Source organism: Mustela lutreola, chromosome 14, assembly GCF_030435805.1.
Source record: "Mustela lutreola isolate mMusLut2 chromosome 14, mMusLut2.pri, whole genome shotgun sequence".
Classification (NCBI taxonomy): Eukaryota; Metazoa; Chordata; class Mammalia; order Carnivora; family Mustelidae; genus Mustela; species Mustela lutreola.
Window position 1 is genome coordinate 11669528 of NC_081303.1, and position 20441 is coordinate 11689968.

Sequence of the window (20441 nt, forward strand, 5' to 3'; positions counted from 1 at the left end):
GTCAGGTGTTTCACCAGCTGAGCCACCTGGGGGCTCCCATTTTTTTTTTTTTTTTTACTTTTAATCAAAGCACAGGTGACATGGGACATGCCATTAGTTTCCAGTATACAACATAGTGATTTGACAATTATATATGTTACAAAATGCTCACTGTGATGAGTGGAGTTATCGTCTGTCTCTATACAATGTCATTACAATATTACTGACTGCATTCTCTATGCTGCACTTTTCATCCTTGTGACTTACTTCTTCTATACCTGGAAGTTTGTACCTCTTAATCCCCTTCACCTCTTCACCTATCCCTCCAAAGCCTCCCCACTGGCAACCACCCGCTCTCTGTATTTATGAGTCTGTTTCTATCTGTGTCTCTTTGCTCATTTGTCTTGTGTTTTAAGACTCCATATACAAGTGAAGTCACATGGTATTTTTTTTCTGTGTCTGACTTATTTCCCTTAGCCTAACACCCTCTAGGTCCATGCATGTTGTCCTGAAAGGCATGATTTCATTCTTTTATTAAAGGGAGGTAATATTTTATTGAGTATATATACCATATGGTATCAATGAACACTCAGGTTGTTTCTGTGTCTTGGTTCTGGTAAGTGGTGCTGCAGTAAATACAGAGATACATGTATCTTTTTCAAATAGTTTTGTCATTTTCTTTGGGCAAGTATTCAACAGTGGAATTACTGGATGGACATGGTATTTCTATTTTTAATTTTGGAGGACCTCCACACCGTTTTCCACAATGGCCACTCTAGTCGGCATTCCCACCAGCAGGGCACAGACATTTCCCTTTCTCCACATCCTCGCCAACACTTGGTGGTTTCTTGATTTTAGCCGTTCTGACTGGCAGGAGTTGATATTTCATATTGTGATTTTGATTTGCATTTCCCTGGTGATGAGTGATGTGGAGCATCTTTTCATGTTTCTGTATCAGTCTTCTTTGGAACAATGTCTATTCAGATCCTCTGAACAGTTTTTAAGCCAGACTGTTTTTTGTTTTTACTTTGATGTTGATTTGTATAAATTCTTTTTGTATTTTTGGATACTAACACCTTGTCGGTTACGCCGTTCACAAATGTCTTCTCCCATTCTGTATGTTGCTTTCCATTTTGTTGATGGGATCCTTTGCTGTGCAAAAGCTTTTTTATTTTGATGTAGTCAATGTTTATTTTTGCTTTTGTTTCCCTTGTCTGAGGAGATATATCCAGAAAAATATCACTAAGACTGTCGTCTGAACATTGACTCCCTATGTTTTATTTTTTCTTTATGTAGATTCAGTAATCACTTTTAGGTCTTTAATCCATTTTGAATTTATTGTCATGTACAGTGTTAGAAGGTGGTCCAGTTTCGTTATTTTGCACGTAGCTGGCTAGTTTTCCCACCACTATTTATTGAAGAGATTGTCGTTTCTCCCATCATATATTCTTGCCTCCTTTGTTATAGATTAATTGACCATAAATGTGTGGGTTTATTTCTGGGCTCTCTATTCTGTTCCATTGATCTATGTGTCTGTTTTTGTGCCAGTACCATACTGTCCTGATTACTATAGCTTTGTAGTGTAGGTTAGAATGTAGGATTGCAATTACTCCAGCTCTATTCCTTTTAAGATTGCTTTGGCTATTTGGAGTCTTTTGTGGTTCCATACAAATTTTAGGATTATTCGCTCTATAAAAAAAATAGTATTGGTATTTTGATGGGGATTGTGTTGAATCTGTAGCTCACTTTGGATTTTAGTATAGATGATTTAACAATATTTGTTCTTCCAACCCAGGGGCATGGAATGTCTTTCCATTTATTTGCATCTTCAATTTCTTTTATCAATGTCTTAGAGTTTTCAGAGGACATTTCTTTTTTTTTTTTTTTTTTAAGATTTTATTTATTTATTTGACAGAGAGAAAGATCACAAGCAGGCAGAGAGGCAGGCAGAGAAAGAGGGGGAAGCAGGCTCCCTGCTGAGCAGAGAGTCCCGATGCAAGGCTCGATCCCAGGACTCTGAGATCATGACCTGAGCCAAAGGCAGAGGCTTAACCCACTGAGCCACCCAGGCGCCCCCAGAGGAGTTTAATTTACTCCTGGGTATTTTATTCTTTCTGATAGAATTGTAAGTGGAATTGTTCTCTTAATTTTTCCTTCTGCTAGTTAATTATTAATGTATAGAAAAAAAGAATCTATAGATTTTTGTGTATTAATTTTGTATCCTGAGGCTTTATTGATTTCATTTATTCTAATAGTGTTTTGGTAATCTTTAGAGTATTCTATGTGTAATATCACTTTACCTGTAAATAATGGAAATTTTATTTCTTCCTTAATTAGATGCCTTTTATTCCTTTTCATGTTTGATCATCTGATTGCTTTGACTAGGACTTCCAGTAATTGTTGAATAAAAGTGACAAACATGGATATGCTTGCCTTGTTCCTGACCTTAGAGAAAAAGCCTTTAGTTTTTCACCATTGAGTATGATGCTGGTTTGGGGTTTGGTATATATGGACTTTATTATGTACATTGAAATGTTCCCTTTCAACCCACTTTATTGAGAGTTTTTTCATCATGAATACATGTTTTGTCAAAGGCTTTTTTTCTGTGTCTATTAAGAAAATCATATAATTTTTATCCTTCATTTTGTTAATGTGGTGCTTCTCATTGATTGGTTATTTAATTAATTGGCTAATTATCCTTGCATCCTTGCAATAAATCCCACTGGATTTGTGGGGGAATGATACTTTTAATGTATGATTGAAGTTGTTTGTTGAAGATTTTTGCATCTGTGTTCATCAGGAATATTGATCTGTAATTTTTGTTTGTTTGTTTTGTTTTGCATCAGGATAATGCTGACCTCATAGTGTGAGATTGGAAGTTTCTTTCCTCTCCTATTTTTGGGGATAGTTTGAAAAGGATATTTTAAACACTTCTTTAAATGTTTGGTAGAGGGACACCAGGGTGGCTCCGTCAGTTCAGTGTCTGACTCTTGATTTTGGCTCCCTCAAGGATGGACCAGCTAGGCAGAAGGAGCTCAAGAAAAACTGTACCTTCCAGTACTCTTGTTCCTTGAGAAAGCTCCTACCATCCTTGATCTTCTGGCACATGCCCCCAAAATAGTCACTAAATCTTCTTCATGTATAACCCAGGCACTTCCTAGACTACTGCTTCTGTGCTGGGTCTCACAGTGCATGATAGAGCCCTTTGGGAATGGACTCTCAGTTTCTTATAGCCCTCCTCCACCTCTCCTAGAGTTGAGTCCACTACTTTTCAAAGACTGATATCAGGCTTGTCTTTCTGGTGCAGATCTCCAGAGCAGGGGGTGCCCCATTAAAGCTTGATACCCTGGCTCCTCAAGAAATACCTAGTGCCTAAGATATCCTTCTTCTTTGAGGGTCGCTGTGCCTGGGGATTCGTTTCCAACTAGATCTCTGCCCCTCCTACCCTTCTCAATGTGGGCTTCTCATTATGTCTTTAGCTGTGAAAGAGCTGTTCTGCCGGTCTTCAGGTCGTTTCCAGAGTTAGCTGGATTATGCAGAGTGGTTGTCTCTGTGTGTCAGTGGGCGGAGGTGAGCTCAGAGTGCTCTCTACCATCCTCCCAGTTATTCTTCAAAGTTCTTTAAAATGCAGGTACTTCTCTAGGCTTCCCAGCACTCCCGTAGGATAGCTATTCGTCTCATTCTACAGAATAGTAAACTGAGACTAAAAATGAGTAAGTGATTTCCTGAAGTTTCAAAGCCGGTGAACAAAGAGATACAGTCCAGTATTTTCCCACTATTCCTGGTTAGAACAGGGCAATCTTCATTTATCACCATTCCACCTATGTATTAGGACTGTGGCTTAGGAAACAGAGGTGGTGAAATCATAGCTAACTGTAATGTTTACCCAGGTTTTGAAAATAAGTATTTCTGAATCAAACTGCTGATGATGTAGAGTTTACTCTCTGATATCTAACAAGAAGTAAGGAGGAAAAAACATATGCTCAGGTTTGTAAAAAATTCTACTTAGTGGAGAGTTACATGGATTAGCTAGTTTCAAAGACCTTATTTTGCTACTTCCAAGTATCAGAAGGGTTGGTCAGCATCTGGTGGTTCTCTAGGCTCATGGATCTGGAAGCTGGTTTTCATCATCCTGGGGAACCTGTGTGGAACGGGGATATGGGCAGGTAGGAAAATAGGAAGTCCCTCACTTCTCTTTCTGAACCTAAAGCCCATGGTTGGCCGTAGCCACCTTAATCCATAGGCCAAATCTGAAAGGATTCCATAATACTCACCAACTCTTCATGCCACTGGGAACCCTTCCCATGGACCACGCTTGGTGGGAACCTGGGACAGCAGCCTTCCCGTGAGTCTCACCTGCTTGAACTGAATGGTGACAACCATGTGAGACCGGCTGCTGCTGGCATTCATGTTGGTCGATGCTGTGGTCCTTACTTTTGTCCCTTGTTCCATCAGTCTTTCAATCTGTGCATAGTTCTCACAGGGCACTGACTTCAGGCCGTCCACATAAAAGCCCAGCTGTTGATCTTCCCTCACTTTTAGTCCCCCAGGTTTCTTGGTTCTAGACAGCAAGTCTCTTATCTGTGGAAAAAGAGAATAAATAAAGTAAACTTCAGGAAGACAGGGATTTCTATTTACTTCATGGTTACACCTCTGCCTAGAATATATTTAGTGCTCAATAAAAACTTACTACATGAATGAAAAAATGTTAAATTTCTGTAGGCACTACACAAGTTCATAATTTAGGTAAGTCAGAGATAGGGGAATGGCCAACAGGAGGGAAACCTGTTGTAATAAGGGAAAACCTGTTGTAATAAGCAGAATTTTTTTTAAAAAACTCAGTTCTAGTATTTTCTTGTACCTAAAGCACTTCAACAAGCCTGTGAACTCCCTTTGGGTGGGACCAGGGCCTTTTACTTGTAGATCTTGACCTGGTTCCCAATGTAGAAGAGTCACTCAGTGAATGAATTTTGACAGAACAGTGTAGCCAGAGCTAGGCTAACAAATAATGTTAGGAGAATATGGGTGATTCTTCAGATCTTATTATTGGAGACTGGTGAGATGTCACACAGAGACCATGGCTTTGGGTGAAAGCCCATGTTGTCTCTCACCCAAGAAAAGCCACTTCTAACAAGGCTAAGTAGGTTCTACTGTGGGATTGTGGTGGAGCCAAAGGCCCCAGAGGGGTGGTATTACATGGTACAGAGATGTCTAAGACCCCAGTTCTCAGTCCTGGCTCTGCCTCTAACCTGATAAAACTTTGGAAAAATCTCTTACTTTCCGAGTGTTCATAATAGGAAGGGGTGAATTAAGTTATCTCTGAGATCTTCCCCAACTCCGATATTCTATGGCTTTTCATCCTAGAGCCAGGGAAAGATCACAGATTGAAGTTCGGACAAGCCAAACTAAGACAGTGGACATAAGGTGCCAGGGATAAGGAGACATCCAAATGGAGATCATTTCTAGTGTAGCTAGGAAAATTTTCCTCTAACATACAACTTGTTGGAAGGAACATCTAAGATAGGACTGAGTAAGTCTTATTAGAAAAAAAAAAAAAACAAGTAGATTTGTCTGGATGGAGAGGAAGTATGAGCACCCAGAGATGGGGGTGGATCCTGGTGCCGGGACCTTTCATGTATGTCTGGAGATCAAAATTGGTGATTATCACAAGACCTTCCTTACTCACCTGGGCTTTCCTGGGAATTCTTGAACTCTGACTCTATTTGGTACACCTTCAAATCCAACTCCAATCTGCTTCTAGAGAACTCTTCCAGAGCCCAATCTGATTATCTGATTTTCCTCTAAAATCCTCCAAAGATTCTCCACTATTGCCAGGACAAAGGCCCTTTACTTTTGGCAGAGCCTATCTTCAGCTTCATCTCCTGATGACCGCACCATATATCCAAATCTGGCTAAGCAGGGTACTGACTCTTCCTTTAACCACCATGAACTTTGATGTATTTTTTGACTAGTTACAACTAATCCTGCATAAAATGCCCCTGTCTGTGCCTTCAACCTCCCTACACATTTCTCAAAGTCCAGTCCAAGCCCAGCATTGACCATTGACCATTGACCATTGCTGTTAAACATCCCACGAAGTCATACACTCCCTCCTCTCTGCCCCTTGCTCCTCGCCATTCACAGAGCACATGTAATGCATCACTGTCTGTAAAGTGTTATAGCTCCCGCCAGACTCCTCTATGGTGGGAATTAAGTCCAAGGATTAACTCATCCTCAGAGTCTAGGATGATGTCCGAAACATTAGAAGTACATAATAAACTTCATTTTAATTGACTGTTGAAGTACCTAATGGGAATATACCAGAGAGTCAAGGAATATGAGGAAAGGAAAGATTCTTAGGATGTCCAGTGTTCTTATTTTAAAGATGAGGAAACAGAATTCCAGACAGATTATCATCATAAACAGATATCAGTATGGAGACCACAGTAAGATGACTACCAGAACTGAGTAACAAAGGAAATTGTCTTCCCAAAGTTATTGGTATGAGATAAAGGAGCCACACTGTCTTCCAAGCCTTAGCAACTTGAAAGAAATAGAAATTTAATTGGTGACCTTAACAGAAAAACCCATTGGGAACCAGAGACTATATGGTTAATTTATCTTCAGCAAAGCAGGAAAGAATATCCAGTGGGAAAAAGTTTCTTCAACAAATAATTTCGGGAAAATTGGACAAAAATACGCAGAAGAATGAAACTGGACCACTTTCTTACATGATACACAAAAATAAATTCAAAATGGATTAAAGACATAAATGTGAGACAGGAAACCGTAAGAATCTTAGAGAAAAACACAGACAGTAACCTCTTTGACCTAGGCCACAGCAACTTCTCTCTAGATATGTCACCTGTGGCAAAGGAAACAAAAGCAAAAAGAAATTATTGGGACTTCATCAGAATAAAAAGTTCTGCACAGCAAAGGAAACAATAAAATTTAAAGGCAACCTAGTGAATGGGAGAAGACATTTAAAAGTGTTATTATCCAAAGTATATAAAGAACTTATAAAACTCAACACTCAAAAATGAATAATCCAATTTTTAAAAGTTCAGAAGACATGAGCAGCCATTTCTCCAAAGAAGATATTCAGATGGCAACAGACACATGAAAAAATGCTCAACATCACTCATCATCAAGGAAATGCCAAAACCACATTGAGATACCACCACACACCTGTCAGAATGGCTAAAATCAACAATATAAGAAACAACAGATATTGGCAAGGATGTGGAGAAGGGGAACCCTCTTACCCTGTTGGGTAAGCCACTGTGGAAGGCTGTATGGAGATTCCTCAAAAGTTAAAAATAGAACTACCCTATGATCCAACAATTGCACTACTGGGATTTACCCAATGAAAACAAAAACACTAATAAAAAGGAAACACACACATGAGGGTTTATAGCAGCATTATGTACAATAGCCAAATTAGGGAAACCCCAAGTGTCCATTGACTGATGAATGGGTACAGACACACACACACATACAGGAACATTACTCAGCCATAAAAAAGAATGAAATCTCCCTATTTGCAATGACACGGATGGAGGTAGAGACTATTATGCTAAGTGAAATAGCCCTTCAGAGAAGGACAAATATCACATGATTTCACTCTTGTGGCATTTAAGAAACAAAACAGATGAGCAAAGGGAAAACAAAGAGAGAGAAGCCAAGAAACAGACTCTTAACTCTAGAGAACAAACTGTTGGTTACCAGAGGGGAGGTGGGTGGGGGCGGGGGATGGGTGAATCAAGGAGAGGGGGACTGAGGAGCGCACCTGTTGTCATGAGCCCCGGGTGATGTAGGGACGTGCTGAATTGCTATATTGTACACCCGAAACTAATATGACCCTGCATGTGAACTAATTGGAATTTTAAAACTTTTTTTTTTTAAAAGAACTCATTTGCATTTACTATCAGCCTTCAATGGTAATAGCTGACTCATGAAAGAGTGTAAGAAGCAAAATGGGTACTTTCTTTCCTTGATATAAAGAGAAAAACACTGACAGATCTATTCCTTTCACAGTATTTACTTCAGAATGATGAAGTGCAAGGCTTTGGATGGTGCTTGGGGTTACACAAAAACAATTAGGTTACGGTCTTCTATGAGAAAGTTACAGTTTTAGATGCCTTTGTCAATTCGTCCACTCAGTAAATATTCGGAGCACCCATTCTAAACCTACAAGCATATTGAGTATTGAGAGGGCATTTCCTATAGAAAGGTCTTCACAAGGACACGATCTGTTCCGGAGACCCAAATAGGCAAATAAAATTTCACAGTATTATATGATCAAGGGGTAAGGGCAGCGAATATCTGGCATTTTCTAAGCTCTGTGTTAGAAATTGAAAACAGGTCACCTTGATGTGTAATGTCTTATTTTACATTCTCTGTGAATGAGACAACTGAGAGAAAGTGATTTTCCAAAGTCAATGGCCAGTCAATGAGAGAAGTAGGGTCTGAGGTCATGCCCTTTCCAGCCACCCCAGGGACAAACAAAACATGGCCTGGGGACTACGTTCAGCTGGCCACCTGTTTTTGTCGGATCCTTGACATAAGAACATTTTCCACATTTTTAAGTGACTGAAAAAAATCACAAGAAAAATATTGTGTGACATGTGCAAATTGATGGGACGAACAAAGGCAGGAGAAATGCAGCGGAAATTAAATTTTCTTACAACCTAGAGCCCAAGTTGCTGAGTGTGACATTCCCCAAGGAACTCACGACTGGCCGACTGGCCGCCTTCGTGTTGATGTTTCTTTAAAGACTAAAAGCAACTTTATCTTAACACTAACTAGCCCTCCAAGGTCCTGGAGGCCTTGCTTCTAACACGCACAAGTTCCTTAGAGGTTTATGCTGTCCTTAACCCCCCACTGAGAGAAGTCCATGATCGGTCACTCCTCATAGCCCTGGGGCAGCTCTTTCCCCGCTCGAGTCCTGTCCCCTGCTCTATCGAAAGCACCTCTTTGCACCAAAAGAAGCTCAAGAATTCTTTCTTGACCATTGGCTCTCGGCTCCACATCAAAAATTATGTGTCATTCCAGTTTCAGCGTCCAAGAACGGCCCCCCACTGGGACCCCGCCATACTCCATTTGCTTAGGGAACAGAGGTGAATAGTTTCAGCAGACACCATCTGGTCCTTGAACACAAAGTTTGCTATCTCCTCTGCCCCCCATGCCGACTGAGGTTGACTGGTCGGGGTAGGGGAAGAATTCTAGGGTCAGAGAAGGGTAGATCTTGGAAAGAATGACATGTTCCTGAGAGGAAGACATTTATGTGGCGGAAGCACAGAGTGAGTGGAGAAAGGGGCAAGAGGTAGCGCGGGAGAGGGAAGTGAGGGCTGTAGTCCATGCCAGGCTACAGGGTTGTGACTTTATCTTAGGGTGGGGGAGGGGAGGCTCCATAGGTGTTATGCTGCAGAGTCCCACAGGTGTGTGTGCCAGAGAATAGAATCACCGTTACCTGCTCGTTGTAAATTTCCAACATACTGAACGTAACCTGTATAGAAAAGAACATAGAGTTAATCTCCTCTGGAACCTCATCTTTGGGGAAGAAAGTCATATAGGAACAACATTAATTTCCAACAAAGGAAGAAGCTAATATTGAATATAATAATGCTTGGGTCCCTGGGTGGCTCAATGGGTTAAGCCTCTGCCTTTGGCTCTGGTCATGATCCCAGGGTCTTGGGATTGACAAGACCCACATCTGGCTCCCTGCTCAGTGGGGGTCTGCTTCTCCCTCTGTCTGCTATTCCTCTTGTTTGTGCTCTCTCTCTCTCAGACGAGTAAATAAAATCATTTACAAATATAGCAAGTTCTGATTCACATGCAATAAGCAATTCTCACATAACTTTGATGCTATGGAAAAGTTCTTAATATAGGTTAAAACTATATACGACCCTGCGTGTGTGCGTGTTTCGGTCTCGATTGGCAACAGAAAAATGTCATTCTTTATTGCTCACCCCCAATCTGAACATTGTAGAGAAAAAGACCAGTCTTTACCCTACTGTGCTTCTGGAATATTTCTGGACCAGCCAACTCCCCTTAAGTGGGAGGCTGGAGGAGTTGAATGGCCCCAGCCTAGAGAAAAGGTCTTAAGATACTGATATTTGCCACCACCTTCTGGCAGGCTTGTCTTTTGTCTCCCGGTGGCGGGTCTTCCGTCACCTCTCATGTCCCCAGAGCTTCCAACGAGCGTGGGTGTCACATGCTTTAAACCACTGTTAGCAGACAAAGAAAGCCTCCAATATGAGAGATCCAACAAACAGGAGAAAAAAGGAACTCCAGGAAAGCAGGTGATACATGGAGAATAAGACCATGTTCTTTAAAGTCCTATAATTCAGTTTCGGAGAGAGAAAGAATGCTCTCCGTGAAAAAACAGGATGCCACAGGGGCGCCTGGGTGGCTCAGTTGGTTAAGTATCTGACTCTTGGTCTCAGGTCAGGTCTTGATCTCAGGTTTGACCCCTGCATCAGGCTCCATGCGCGTGGAGCCTACTAAAAAAAAAAAAAAAAAAAAAAAAAGAAAAGAAAGAAATGAAAATGAGCACACACCCACAGCCTTGGTAGAAGAGGCGGAGCAAAGGAAACCACAGGCGAGTCAGTGAGGGTCTTGTTGGATCAGCCTCAGCAAGAATCCCTCATGAGTATTAGCTTCTAAGACGTCTGCTGCTGGGATACTCAAAGTGCTTTTCAAAATTACTGCCTTGGGTTTGCCTCCATAGAACCAGAAAAGGTCAACATTCTAGTTAGCGGCAACCTGATCTTGCAGTCCTGGGAAGACTTGGGTATGGAAAATTAACATTATCCTGAAATAGAGATGCTGATCGTTTGGAGCCAGAAATTTCCAAAATGAAAAATGAAATTCCTCAAAGAAGGGATTTTCGGATCACGTGTACCTGGTAGTCTTCATTTCCCTCCTTCTTCTCAATTGCTTGAAAGAGCTCCTCGCACACCTTTGGAATGATACCTTTGTTTGCACCAAACCCAACCATGGAGTAGCTTTTCCCAGAGCCAGTTTGGCCATAGGCTAGGAGGGTGGTATTATAGCCTTGCCATGCGCTGTCTAGAATTCCCCGGCCGAGATCATGGAAAACATCTGTCTGGAAAGAAGATCACAGACACTGCGTTCAGCACGGGCTTTTCACAATACCCTTAACATAATAAATATTCTGGTTTTGATAACTTGCTTAGTACCATGCTGTTTGTTTTTTTAAGATTTTATTTATTTGACAGACAGAGGTCACAAGTAGGCAGAGAGGCAGGCAGAGAGAGAGAGAGACAGAGACAGAGAGAGATGGAAGCAGGCTCCTTGTGGAGCAGAGAGCCTGATGTGAGTCTCAATGCCAGGACCTTGGGATCATGACCTGAGCCGAAGGCAGAGGCTTTAACCCACTGAGCTACCCAGGTGCCCCCATGCTGCGTGTTTGACAGAAGACTCCGATGCTGTCTTAGAACCAGCGGCATAAAGCTGGAGACCAAAAAGGGAGTTGGCTATTTGGAAGGCACTGATCACCATGGATCTTCACCGGGCTGGTGTCAAAAAAGCCTAGTACAAACCTAGCCTGGCTCAGTCTTTAAAATCCAGCAATTAGACATCAGTTGCAAGGAGCCAGGGGACAGAGACCAGTGAAAGCATCTTCTACCATCTCATTGTTTTTTACTCCACAAACAATAACATCACAAAATGACTGCACTAATTTTAGTCCTCTGCTGGTGAACTCTTTCTTTTCTTTTCTTTTCTTTTTCTTTCTTTTTGCCACAAGACCCAGAAGATCTGGAGCATTTCTACAATAAGCACATGTACATATTTGTACCCCCCCGCCCCACTTTTAAGTGGGAGGCACAGATGCCTGTGCCCGCAACTGCTTGGAAGAGAGGAATTGGTCTGGCTCTTTCAGTATCTGGGTCATGGTCAAAGCCATGTCCCTTGTCTGAGTACATTTTTCTCTGGTCTCCCATATCAATAAAATAGTAAAGAATCTTTACACGATCCCTAATTACAATAGGTACATTTTTAAAAGATTTTTATTTATTTATTTGAAAAAGAGAGAGAGATCACAAGCAGGGGGAGCAGCGGAGGGAGAGGGAGAAACAGACTTCCTGCCAAGCAGAGAACCCGACGCAGGGCTCGAACCCAGGACCCTGGGATCATGACCTGAGCCAAAGGCAGACACTTAACTGACTAAGCCACCCAGGCACCCCCATTATAGATCCATTTGTATCATCTATATAATTTTTACTTCTGGGAAAGATGCACATATCACCATGGTATGGTTTATATATATACCACAGACAGTAACCAGTCTTCTCATACTGCTCATTTATCATAAGAAAGCCATAAAAATTATTGCCCTAGAAGGGTTAGGGGAGCTTCTGGCCTAAAATGTAGAATCTGACCAGTGGTTTCTGAAAACATCGTGACTGTACTTTTCTCAGAAAAACGTATTCACATAAAGGATATCAACTCTACCTTGGGCGCTATTAGCTAAACCTAAGGAGTGCTTACTAAGTTTAGTAAAATAACTAGTTTTGGATTTAGACTTACATTTCTAATTTCTTCCTACTCTCCATCTTATGGTCAACTACATGAAACATTTTCCTATACTATAGTACATGGAACAGTTATTCAGCAATTATCATAATAGGCGGTCAACAAAAGCTAATTGGTCATCCTCATCTGGGGATGAGGAAAATGTGACAATCAAGGTTCTGTACAGCACGATTCTTGCAGTATTTTAAAACTATCTTTTTAAAAATTGGGATGTGGGGAATCTGGCACAGTGGGTTAAGGGTCTGACTCTTGGTTTTGGCTGAGGTCATGATCTCGTTGTGTTGTGGGATTGAGCCCCACATGGGCTCGGAGCTCAATGGAGGAATCTGTTTGAGATTCTCTCCCTCTGCCCCTCCTCCCACTCATGCACACATGTTCTCTCTCTCTCTCTAAAATAGATAAATATTTAAAAACAAAGTTAAAATGTGGATGCCTGGGCGGGTTAGTCGGTTAAGTGTCTGCCTTTGGCTCGGGTCATGATCTCGGTCTTGGGATCAAGCCCCACATCGGGCTCTCTGCTCAGCAGGGAGCCTGCTTCTCCCTCTCCCTCTCTATCCTCCTTTCTCTCTCTCTCAAATAAATAAATACAATCTTTAAAAAATTGAAGTGTAAGGGGATGCCTGGGTGGCTCAGTTGGTTGGACGACTGCCTTCGGCTCAGGTCATGATCCCGGAGTCCCAGGATCGAATCCCACATCGGGCTCCCAGCTCCATGGGGAGTCTGCTTCTCCCTCTGACCTTCTCCTCGCTCATGCTCTCTCTCACTGTCTCTCTCTCTCAAATAAATAAATAAAATCTTAAAAAAAAAATAAAAAAAAATAAAAAATTGAAGTGTAATTGGCATAGAATATTAAATTAGATTCAGTTGAATAGCATAATGATTTGATATTTGTATATATTGTGAAATGATCAGCAGAATTAGTCTTTTTGATCAAAGCCATTCTAACTGGTAAGAGGGGGTGTCTCATCATGGTTTTGATTTGCATTTCCCAGGTGTTGAATGCTGTTGAGTATCTTTTTATGTACCTGTTGGCTATTTTCATATCTTCTTTGGGAAAACTGTCTATTCATTTCCTCTGCCCGTTTTTAAATTGGATTGCTTTTTGTGTGTGTTTTGTTTTGGGTTTTGTTTTTTGTATGACTTCTTCATCTGTTTTAGATATTAACCCCTTACCAGATACATGATATGCAATTTTTTTCCCTATTTCATATGTTTCCTTTTCATTTTGTTGATGATTTCCTTATTGTATACAAGGTTTCTTTGTTTTGTTTTGATATAGTTCTACTTATTTACTTTAGGTTTTGGTGTCAAATCCAAAGTCTTATTGTCAAGACTGATGTGTAGAAGCTTACCACCTATGTTTTCTTCTAGAAGTCTTATGGTTTCAGCCCTTATGTTCAAGTTTTTGATACATTTCAAGTTAATTTTTGTGACTGGTGTGAGGTAGGGGTTCAGTTTCATTCTTCTGCGTGTGGCTGTCCAATTTCCCCAACACCATTTACTGAAAACACTGTCCTTTTCCCACTGCCGTTTTTTGGCTCCTTTGTCATAGATTTTTGGTCATATACACATGGGCTTTATTTCTGGGCTTTCTGTCTGTTTTACTGATCTATGTAGGTTGATTTTCCATTTTCTTGATGGTTTCCTTTGCTGTGCAAAAGCTTTTTAGTTTGATTAATTCCAATTGTTTGTTTTTGCTTTGGTTCCCTTGTCTGAAGGGACAGATCCATAAAAATATTGTTAAGACCATTGTCTAAGAGTTTATTGCCTATGTTTTCTTTTAGGATTTTTATAGATTCAGTTATCACTTTTAGGTCTTTAACTACACATCAATTTAACTTAATTTAATTTAATATCAATTTAATTTTCCTGTGTGGTTTAAGAAAGTGGTTCAGCTTCATTCTTTTCCAAGTAGCTGCCCCATTTCTCCATGCCATTTACTAAAGAGATTGTGTTTTCCCCATTTTATAGTCTTGCCTCCTTTTTCATAGATTAACTGATCATATAAGCAGGGGTTCATTTCTGACTCTTTACTCTATGCCTTTGATCTGTGTGTATTTATAATTTAAGGAGAATGGATATTAACTCTTCTCTAGATATTTGGTAGAGTTCACCTGGGAAGCCATTTGGTTGTACACTTTTCTTTCTTGGGAGTTCTTTGATTATGAATTCAATTGTGTTACTAGTGGTTGGTCTGTTCATATTTTTTATTTCTTTCTGATTCAGTCTGGAAGGTCATATGTTTCTACAGATTTGTTCATTTCTTACAGGCTTTCCAATTTGTTGGTTTATAATTTCTTGTAATTTTCTCTTATAATCCTTTATATTTCTGTGGTGTCTGTTGTAATGTCTCTCTTTCTGATTTTATGTATTTGAGTCCTGTCTCCTTTTTCTTTTTTTTCTTTTTTTTTTAAATTTTATTTATTTGACAGAGAGAGTTCACAGTAGACAGATAGGCAGGCAGAGAGAGAGAGAGAGGGAAGCAGGCTCCCTGCTGAGCAGAGATCCCGATGCGGGACTCGATCCCAGGATCCTGAGATCATGACCTGAGCCGAAGGCAGCGGCTTAACCCACTGAGCCACCCAGGCGCCCCCTGTCTCCTTTTTCTTGATGAGTCTAGCTAAAGATCTATTTTGCCTATCTTTTCAAAGAACCAGCTCTCAGCTTCATAGTTATTTTCTGTTTTTTAAGTCTATTTCATTTATTTTGGTTCTAATCTTTATTATTTCCTCCTCCTACTAAATTTGGCTTTTATTTGTTCTTTTTCTAATTCCTGTAGGAGTAAGGTTAGGTTGTTTATTTAATATTTTTCTTGTTCATTGAGGTAGACCTGTGTCACTTAAATTTTCCTCTTAGTACTGCTTTTGCTGCACCCCAAAGATTTTGACCCTTGTGTGTCCATTCTCATTTGTCTCCATGTATCTTTTGCTTTCCTCTCTGATGTCTTCATTGACCTGCTGGTTGATTAGTAGCCTGTTGTTTAGCATCCACTTGTTGGTGTTTTTTCTGGTTTTATCCTTGTACTTGATTTCTACTTTCACACCATTATGGTCAGAAAAGATACTTAAGGACGTCTGGGTGGCTCAGAGGTTAGATGTCCAACTTTGGCTCAGGTCATGATCTCAAGGTCCTGGGACCGAGTCCCACATCAGACTCCCTGCTCGGGGGGAGTCTGCTTCCCCTTTCTTTGAAAAGAAAAGATGTGTGATATGATTTCAAACTCCCTAAGATTATTGAGGTTTCTTTTGTGGCCTAGCATAAAATTTATCCTGGAGAATGTTCTGTGTACACTCGAGAAGAATGTGTTTTCTGCTGCTTGAGGATGAAATGTTCCGAATGTAGCTGTTAAGTCCCTTTGGTCACACCTGTCATTCAAAGTCACTATTTCCTTGTTGGTTTTCTGAGTGATTTGTTCACTGATATGAGTGGGGTGTTAAGTCCCCTTCTATTATTGTATTACTGTCAGTTTCTCCCTTTATGTCTCTTAATATTGGTCAGGTCCTCCTATATTGGGTGTAGAGAGATTTACAGTTGTTCTATCCTCTTGTTGCATTGTTTGCTTTATCATCATGTAATGCCCTTCTTTGTCTCTTGTTTTAAAGACTTTTAAGTCTTTTAGTCTTTAAAACAAAGACTTTAAGGTCTTTGTTTTAAAGACTATTTTGTCTGGGGCACCAGACTAGGTGGCTCAGTTGGTTGAGCATCCCCAACTCTTGATTTCAGCTCAGGTTATGATCTCAAGGTCATAACCTGGTTCCTGAGTAGGGCTCTGTGCTCAGCAGGGAGTCTGCTTAAGGATTCTCTCCCAGTCTCTGCCCCATCCCTTGCTTGCGTGTGCTCAGTCTGTCTCTAAAATAAATATAACTTAAAAAAAATAGTCTATTTTGTCTGATAGAAACATTGTTACCCTGCTTCCCCCACCCACTTCCATTTGCATGGAATATTTTTTCTGACTTTGTGACTGAAAGCAAAAAGTGCTCAGTTGGTGTGTCTGGGTCTACAGTGGAGTCCCTTGTAGTCAGCATATACATTTTTTTTTTCACCGATCTAGTCACCCTGTATCTTTTGATTGGAGCATTTAGTCCATTTACATTTAAAGTAATTATTGATTGGTATGTGCTTCTTGTTATTTTGGCCATTGTTTCCTAATTCTTCTCTGTTCCTTGCTTGTTCTCTTTTCTTGTGGTTTGATATCTTTCCTTAGTGTTATGTTTGGATTCCTTTTTCTTTAGTTTTGTGTATCTGTGATAGGATTTTGTTGTGGCTACATGAGAATCACATGTAATATTTGATATATATAGCTGTCTATATTAAGTTGATGGTTGCTTATGTTTAAGCACATTCTAAAAGCCCTACAATTTACAATTCTTCCCCATATGTTTTATGTACACAACACTCTATTTTGCATTTTTAAAATTTTGTGTTTCCTTAACTGATTTTTAAAAATATAGATGATTTAACTACTTCTGTTTTTTTAACTTTTATACTGGCTTTATAAGTAATTGATCTAATGCCTTTATTATATATTTGCTTTTGCCAATGAAACTTTTCCCTTCATGATTTTCTCCTATTTATGGTGTTTCCTTTTCCACTAAGTCTTTTTAACATTTCTTGTAAGGCTGGTTAGGTGCTGATCAACTTTTTTTCATTTTTAATTTTTCTCTGGAAAACTCTCTCTCCTTCAGTTTTAAATGATGGTCTTGCCAGGTAGAGTATTCTTGATTGTAGGTTTTCCTTTCTGCATTTTGAATGTATCACTCCATTCACTTCTGGCTTGCAGTTTCTTCTGAAAAACAAGCTGATAACCTTTTGGGATTTCCCTTGTATAAAACATTTTGCTTTCTTTTTGCTATTATTTAGATTCTTTATTATTAATTTTTGGCATTTTAGTTATTAAATGTCTTGATGTGGACCTCCTTGGGTTCCTCTTGTTTGGGGCTTCCTGGACCTGTATGTCTCTTTTCTTCCCAAGAGTTAGGGAAGTTTTTAGCTATTATTTCTTCAGATAAGTTTTTTTTTTTTTTTTGAAACTTTCTCTTTCCTCTTTCCAGGACCCCAATAATGCAAATGTTAGTATACTGGATTTGTCCCAGAGGACTCACAACCTATGCACATTTTTAAAAATTCTTTTTTTCTTGGGGCACCTGGGTGGCTCAGTAAGTTAAGCCTCTGCCTTAAGCTCAGGGTCCTGGGATCGAGCCCCGAATCAGGCTTTCTGCTCAGCAGGGAGCCTGCTTCTCCTTCTCTCTCTGCCTGCCTCTCTGCCTACTTATGATCACTCTCTCTCTGTCAAATAAATAAAATCTTAAAAAAAAAATTTCTTTTTTTCTTAAATAATTGCTGTTCAGGGTATTCTAGCACCCTGTCTTCCAGATTGCTGATCTGTTCTTCTGCATCCTCTCCTCTGCTGTTGATTCCTCCTAGTGTCTTTTTCATTTAAGTTATTGTATTACTCAGCTATGATTGATTTTTTAAATACTTTCTATCTCTTTTTTTAACATTCTCCTTGTGTTCATCTGTTCTCCTGAGTTTGGTAAGCATCTTTAGGACCATTACTTTGAACTCTTTATCAGGTGGATTGTTTATCTCCATTTCATTTAGTTTTTTTCCCTGAGATTTTGTCTCATTCTTCCATTTGAACATATTTGTCTGTGTTCTCATTTTGTCTTATTCTTTGTGTTTGTTTTTGTTTATTAGGTAGGTCATCCATGTCTCCTGGTCTTGAAAGTAGTGGCTTTATATAAAAGGTGTCCTGTAGGGCCCAGCAGCACAGTCTGCCTCAGTTAGTGGAATCACATGGTCTAGGGAGGCTGTTGTTGTGGGCTGCATGTACCTTCTTATTGAGACTGGCTGCTGTGGGTGCACTGTGAGTTAGGGCTGGTCTCTGGCATGGATGACTAATAGGCCTGGCTGTAGTTGTATCAATGTGCTGGTTGGCTGGCTGCTTATCCCCACTGGGGTAGGAACCACTTTGGAGAGGTTCCAGTCCAAACCAAAGCTACCTGTTGGTTGTGGTGGGGATAGAGCCACTTTGGAGGGATTGCCTGTAGTAGTGGCAGTCTGGGGAATGCTGGGTCAGGGCAAACAGTGCTAACAAGGTAGACAGAAAGCATCAGAACTGGCTTCTGCAAGCATTCGGCCAGCTAGGCTGAAGGACAGCAAGAAAAATGGCACCGACCAGCATTCTTGTTCCTGGATAAAATTCCTACAGATCCCTAACCCTCTGGCACATTACCTAAAACTAATCAATATACCTTTGCATACAGTGTTTTTCGAACTCCTGCTGCTGTGCAGTGTCTCAAATTGTATGCTGGACCTTTAACAATGGAGTCTCAGTTTCTTAGAGCTCTCAGGTTCTCCCAGAGTTAAGGCCTGCTGACTTTCAAAGCCACGTGTTAGGGGGGCCCATTCTCACCATTCAGGTACCCAGGGCTAGGCATACCCATGGCAGGACTCCATCCTTTCAATCCGTGGGGAGAATTTCTACACCGTGATTTTTCCTTCTTATGTGAGGGTTGCTGTGCCTGAGGTCTGTTTCCCCACTGCATCTCTGACCCTCTTCCCTTTCTCAATGTGAGTTTCTAGTTTGAGACTATTATATATAAAGTTGCAAAGGACACTTGCCAATTTTTTTTCTTTTTTTTTTTTTTTTTTTTTTTTTTGTGAGAGCATATGTTTTATTTCTCTTGGAACTGCTAGGTTGTATGGTCAAATGTATTTATGTCTTTTAAAGAGCTTACTTTTCCAAGATAACTCAACATTTTTGCACTGCCGTAAGTACCACATTAGAGTTCCAGTTGCTCCACATGCCTGTCAACCTTTCATATTGTCAGTTTTTAATTTTTGTCATTCTCATGGATGCATAGTATTATCTTATTGTGGTATTAACTTGCATTTTGCTAACAAGTAATAAAGTATGACACTTTTTCATTGTTTTTTGGTATCTACTTTAACAAAGCCTCTGATCAATTATTTTCCCTTTAAAAACTGACTTGTTTATTTAAAATTAATTAATTTATTTTTTATTTATTTTCAGCATAACAGTATTCATTATTTTTGCACCACACTCAGTGCTCCATGCAATCTGTGCCCTCTATAATACCCACCACCTGGTTCCCCCAACCTCCCACCCACCCCCTGCCCCTTCAAACCCCTCAGATTGTTTTTCAGAGTCCATAGTCTCTCATGGTTCACCTCCTCTTCCAATTTCCCCCAACTCCCTTCCCTCTCTAACTCCCCATGTCCTCCATGCTATTTGTTATGCTCCACAAATAAGTGAAACCATATGATAATTGACTTGTTTTTTAATATTAAGTTATAAAAATTCATTTTATATATACATATTAACATATAAGTATTATTTGTTTTGGGTGTACAGGTCTGTGATTCATCAGTCTTACCCAATTCACAGCATTCAGTATACCACATACCCTCCTCAGTGTCCATCACCCAGCTCTCTATCTCCCCCAACACCCAGCAACCCTCAGTTTTTTTCCTGAGATTAAGGGTCTCTTACGGTTGTCTCCCTCTCTGGTTTGTCTTGTTTCATTTTTCCCTCTCTTCCCCTATGATCCTCTTCCTTGTTTCTCAAGTTCTGCATATCAGTGAGATCCTATGATAATTTTCTTTCTCTGATTGACTTATTTTGCTTAGCATAACACCTTCTAGTCCCAACCACATTGTTGCAAACAGCAAGATTTCAATTTTTTGATGGCTGCATCCTATTCCATTGAATATATATAACACATCTTCTTTATCTGTTCATCTGCCAATGGACATCTAGGCTCTTTCTATAAGTTTGGCTATTATGGACGTTTCTGCTATAAATATTGGGGTGCACATGCCCCATTTGTATCTTTGGGGTAAATAACCAGTAGTGCAATTGCTGGGTTGTAGGGTAG

At 40.1% G+C, this 20441-nt stretch overlaps 1 protein-coding gene across 1 annotated transcript in view; it reads right to left on the bottom strand.

The window, feature by feature from the left end:
• Window positions 1-20441, bottom strand: part of LOC131815279 (kinesin-like protein KIF28P) — a 60914-nt gene that overhangs the window by 29476 nt on the left and 10997 nt on the right. Inside the window, exons 3-5 of the mRNA XM_059147011.1 lie at window positions 10886-11089; window positions 9452-9487; window positions 4336-4560 (exon numbers count right to left, since the gene is read on the bottom strand). Coding sequence (XP_059002994.1) covers window positions 4336-4560; window positions 9452-9487; window positions 10886-11089 — 465 coding nt within the window. The remainder of the gene's footprint in view (window positions 1-4335; window positions 4561-9451; window positions 9488-10885; window positions 11090-20441) is intronic.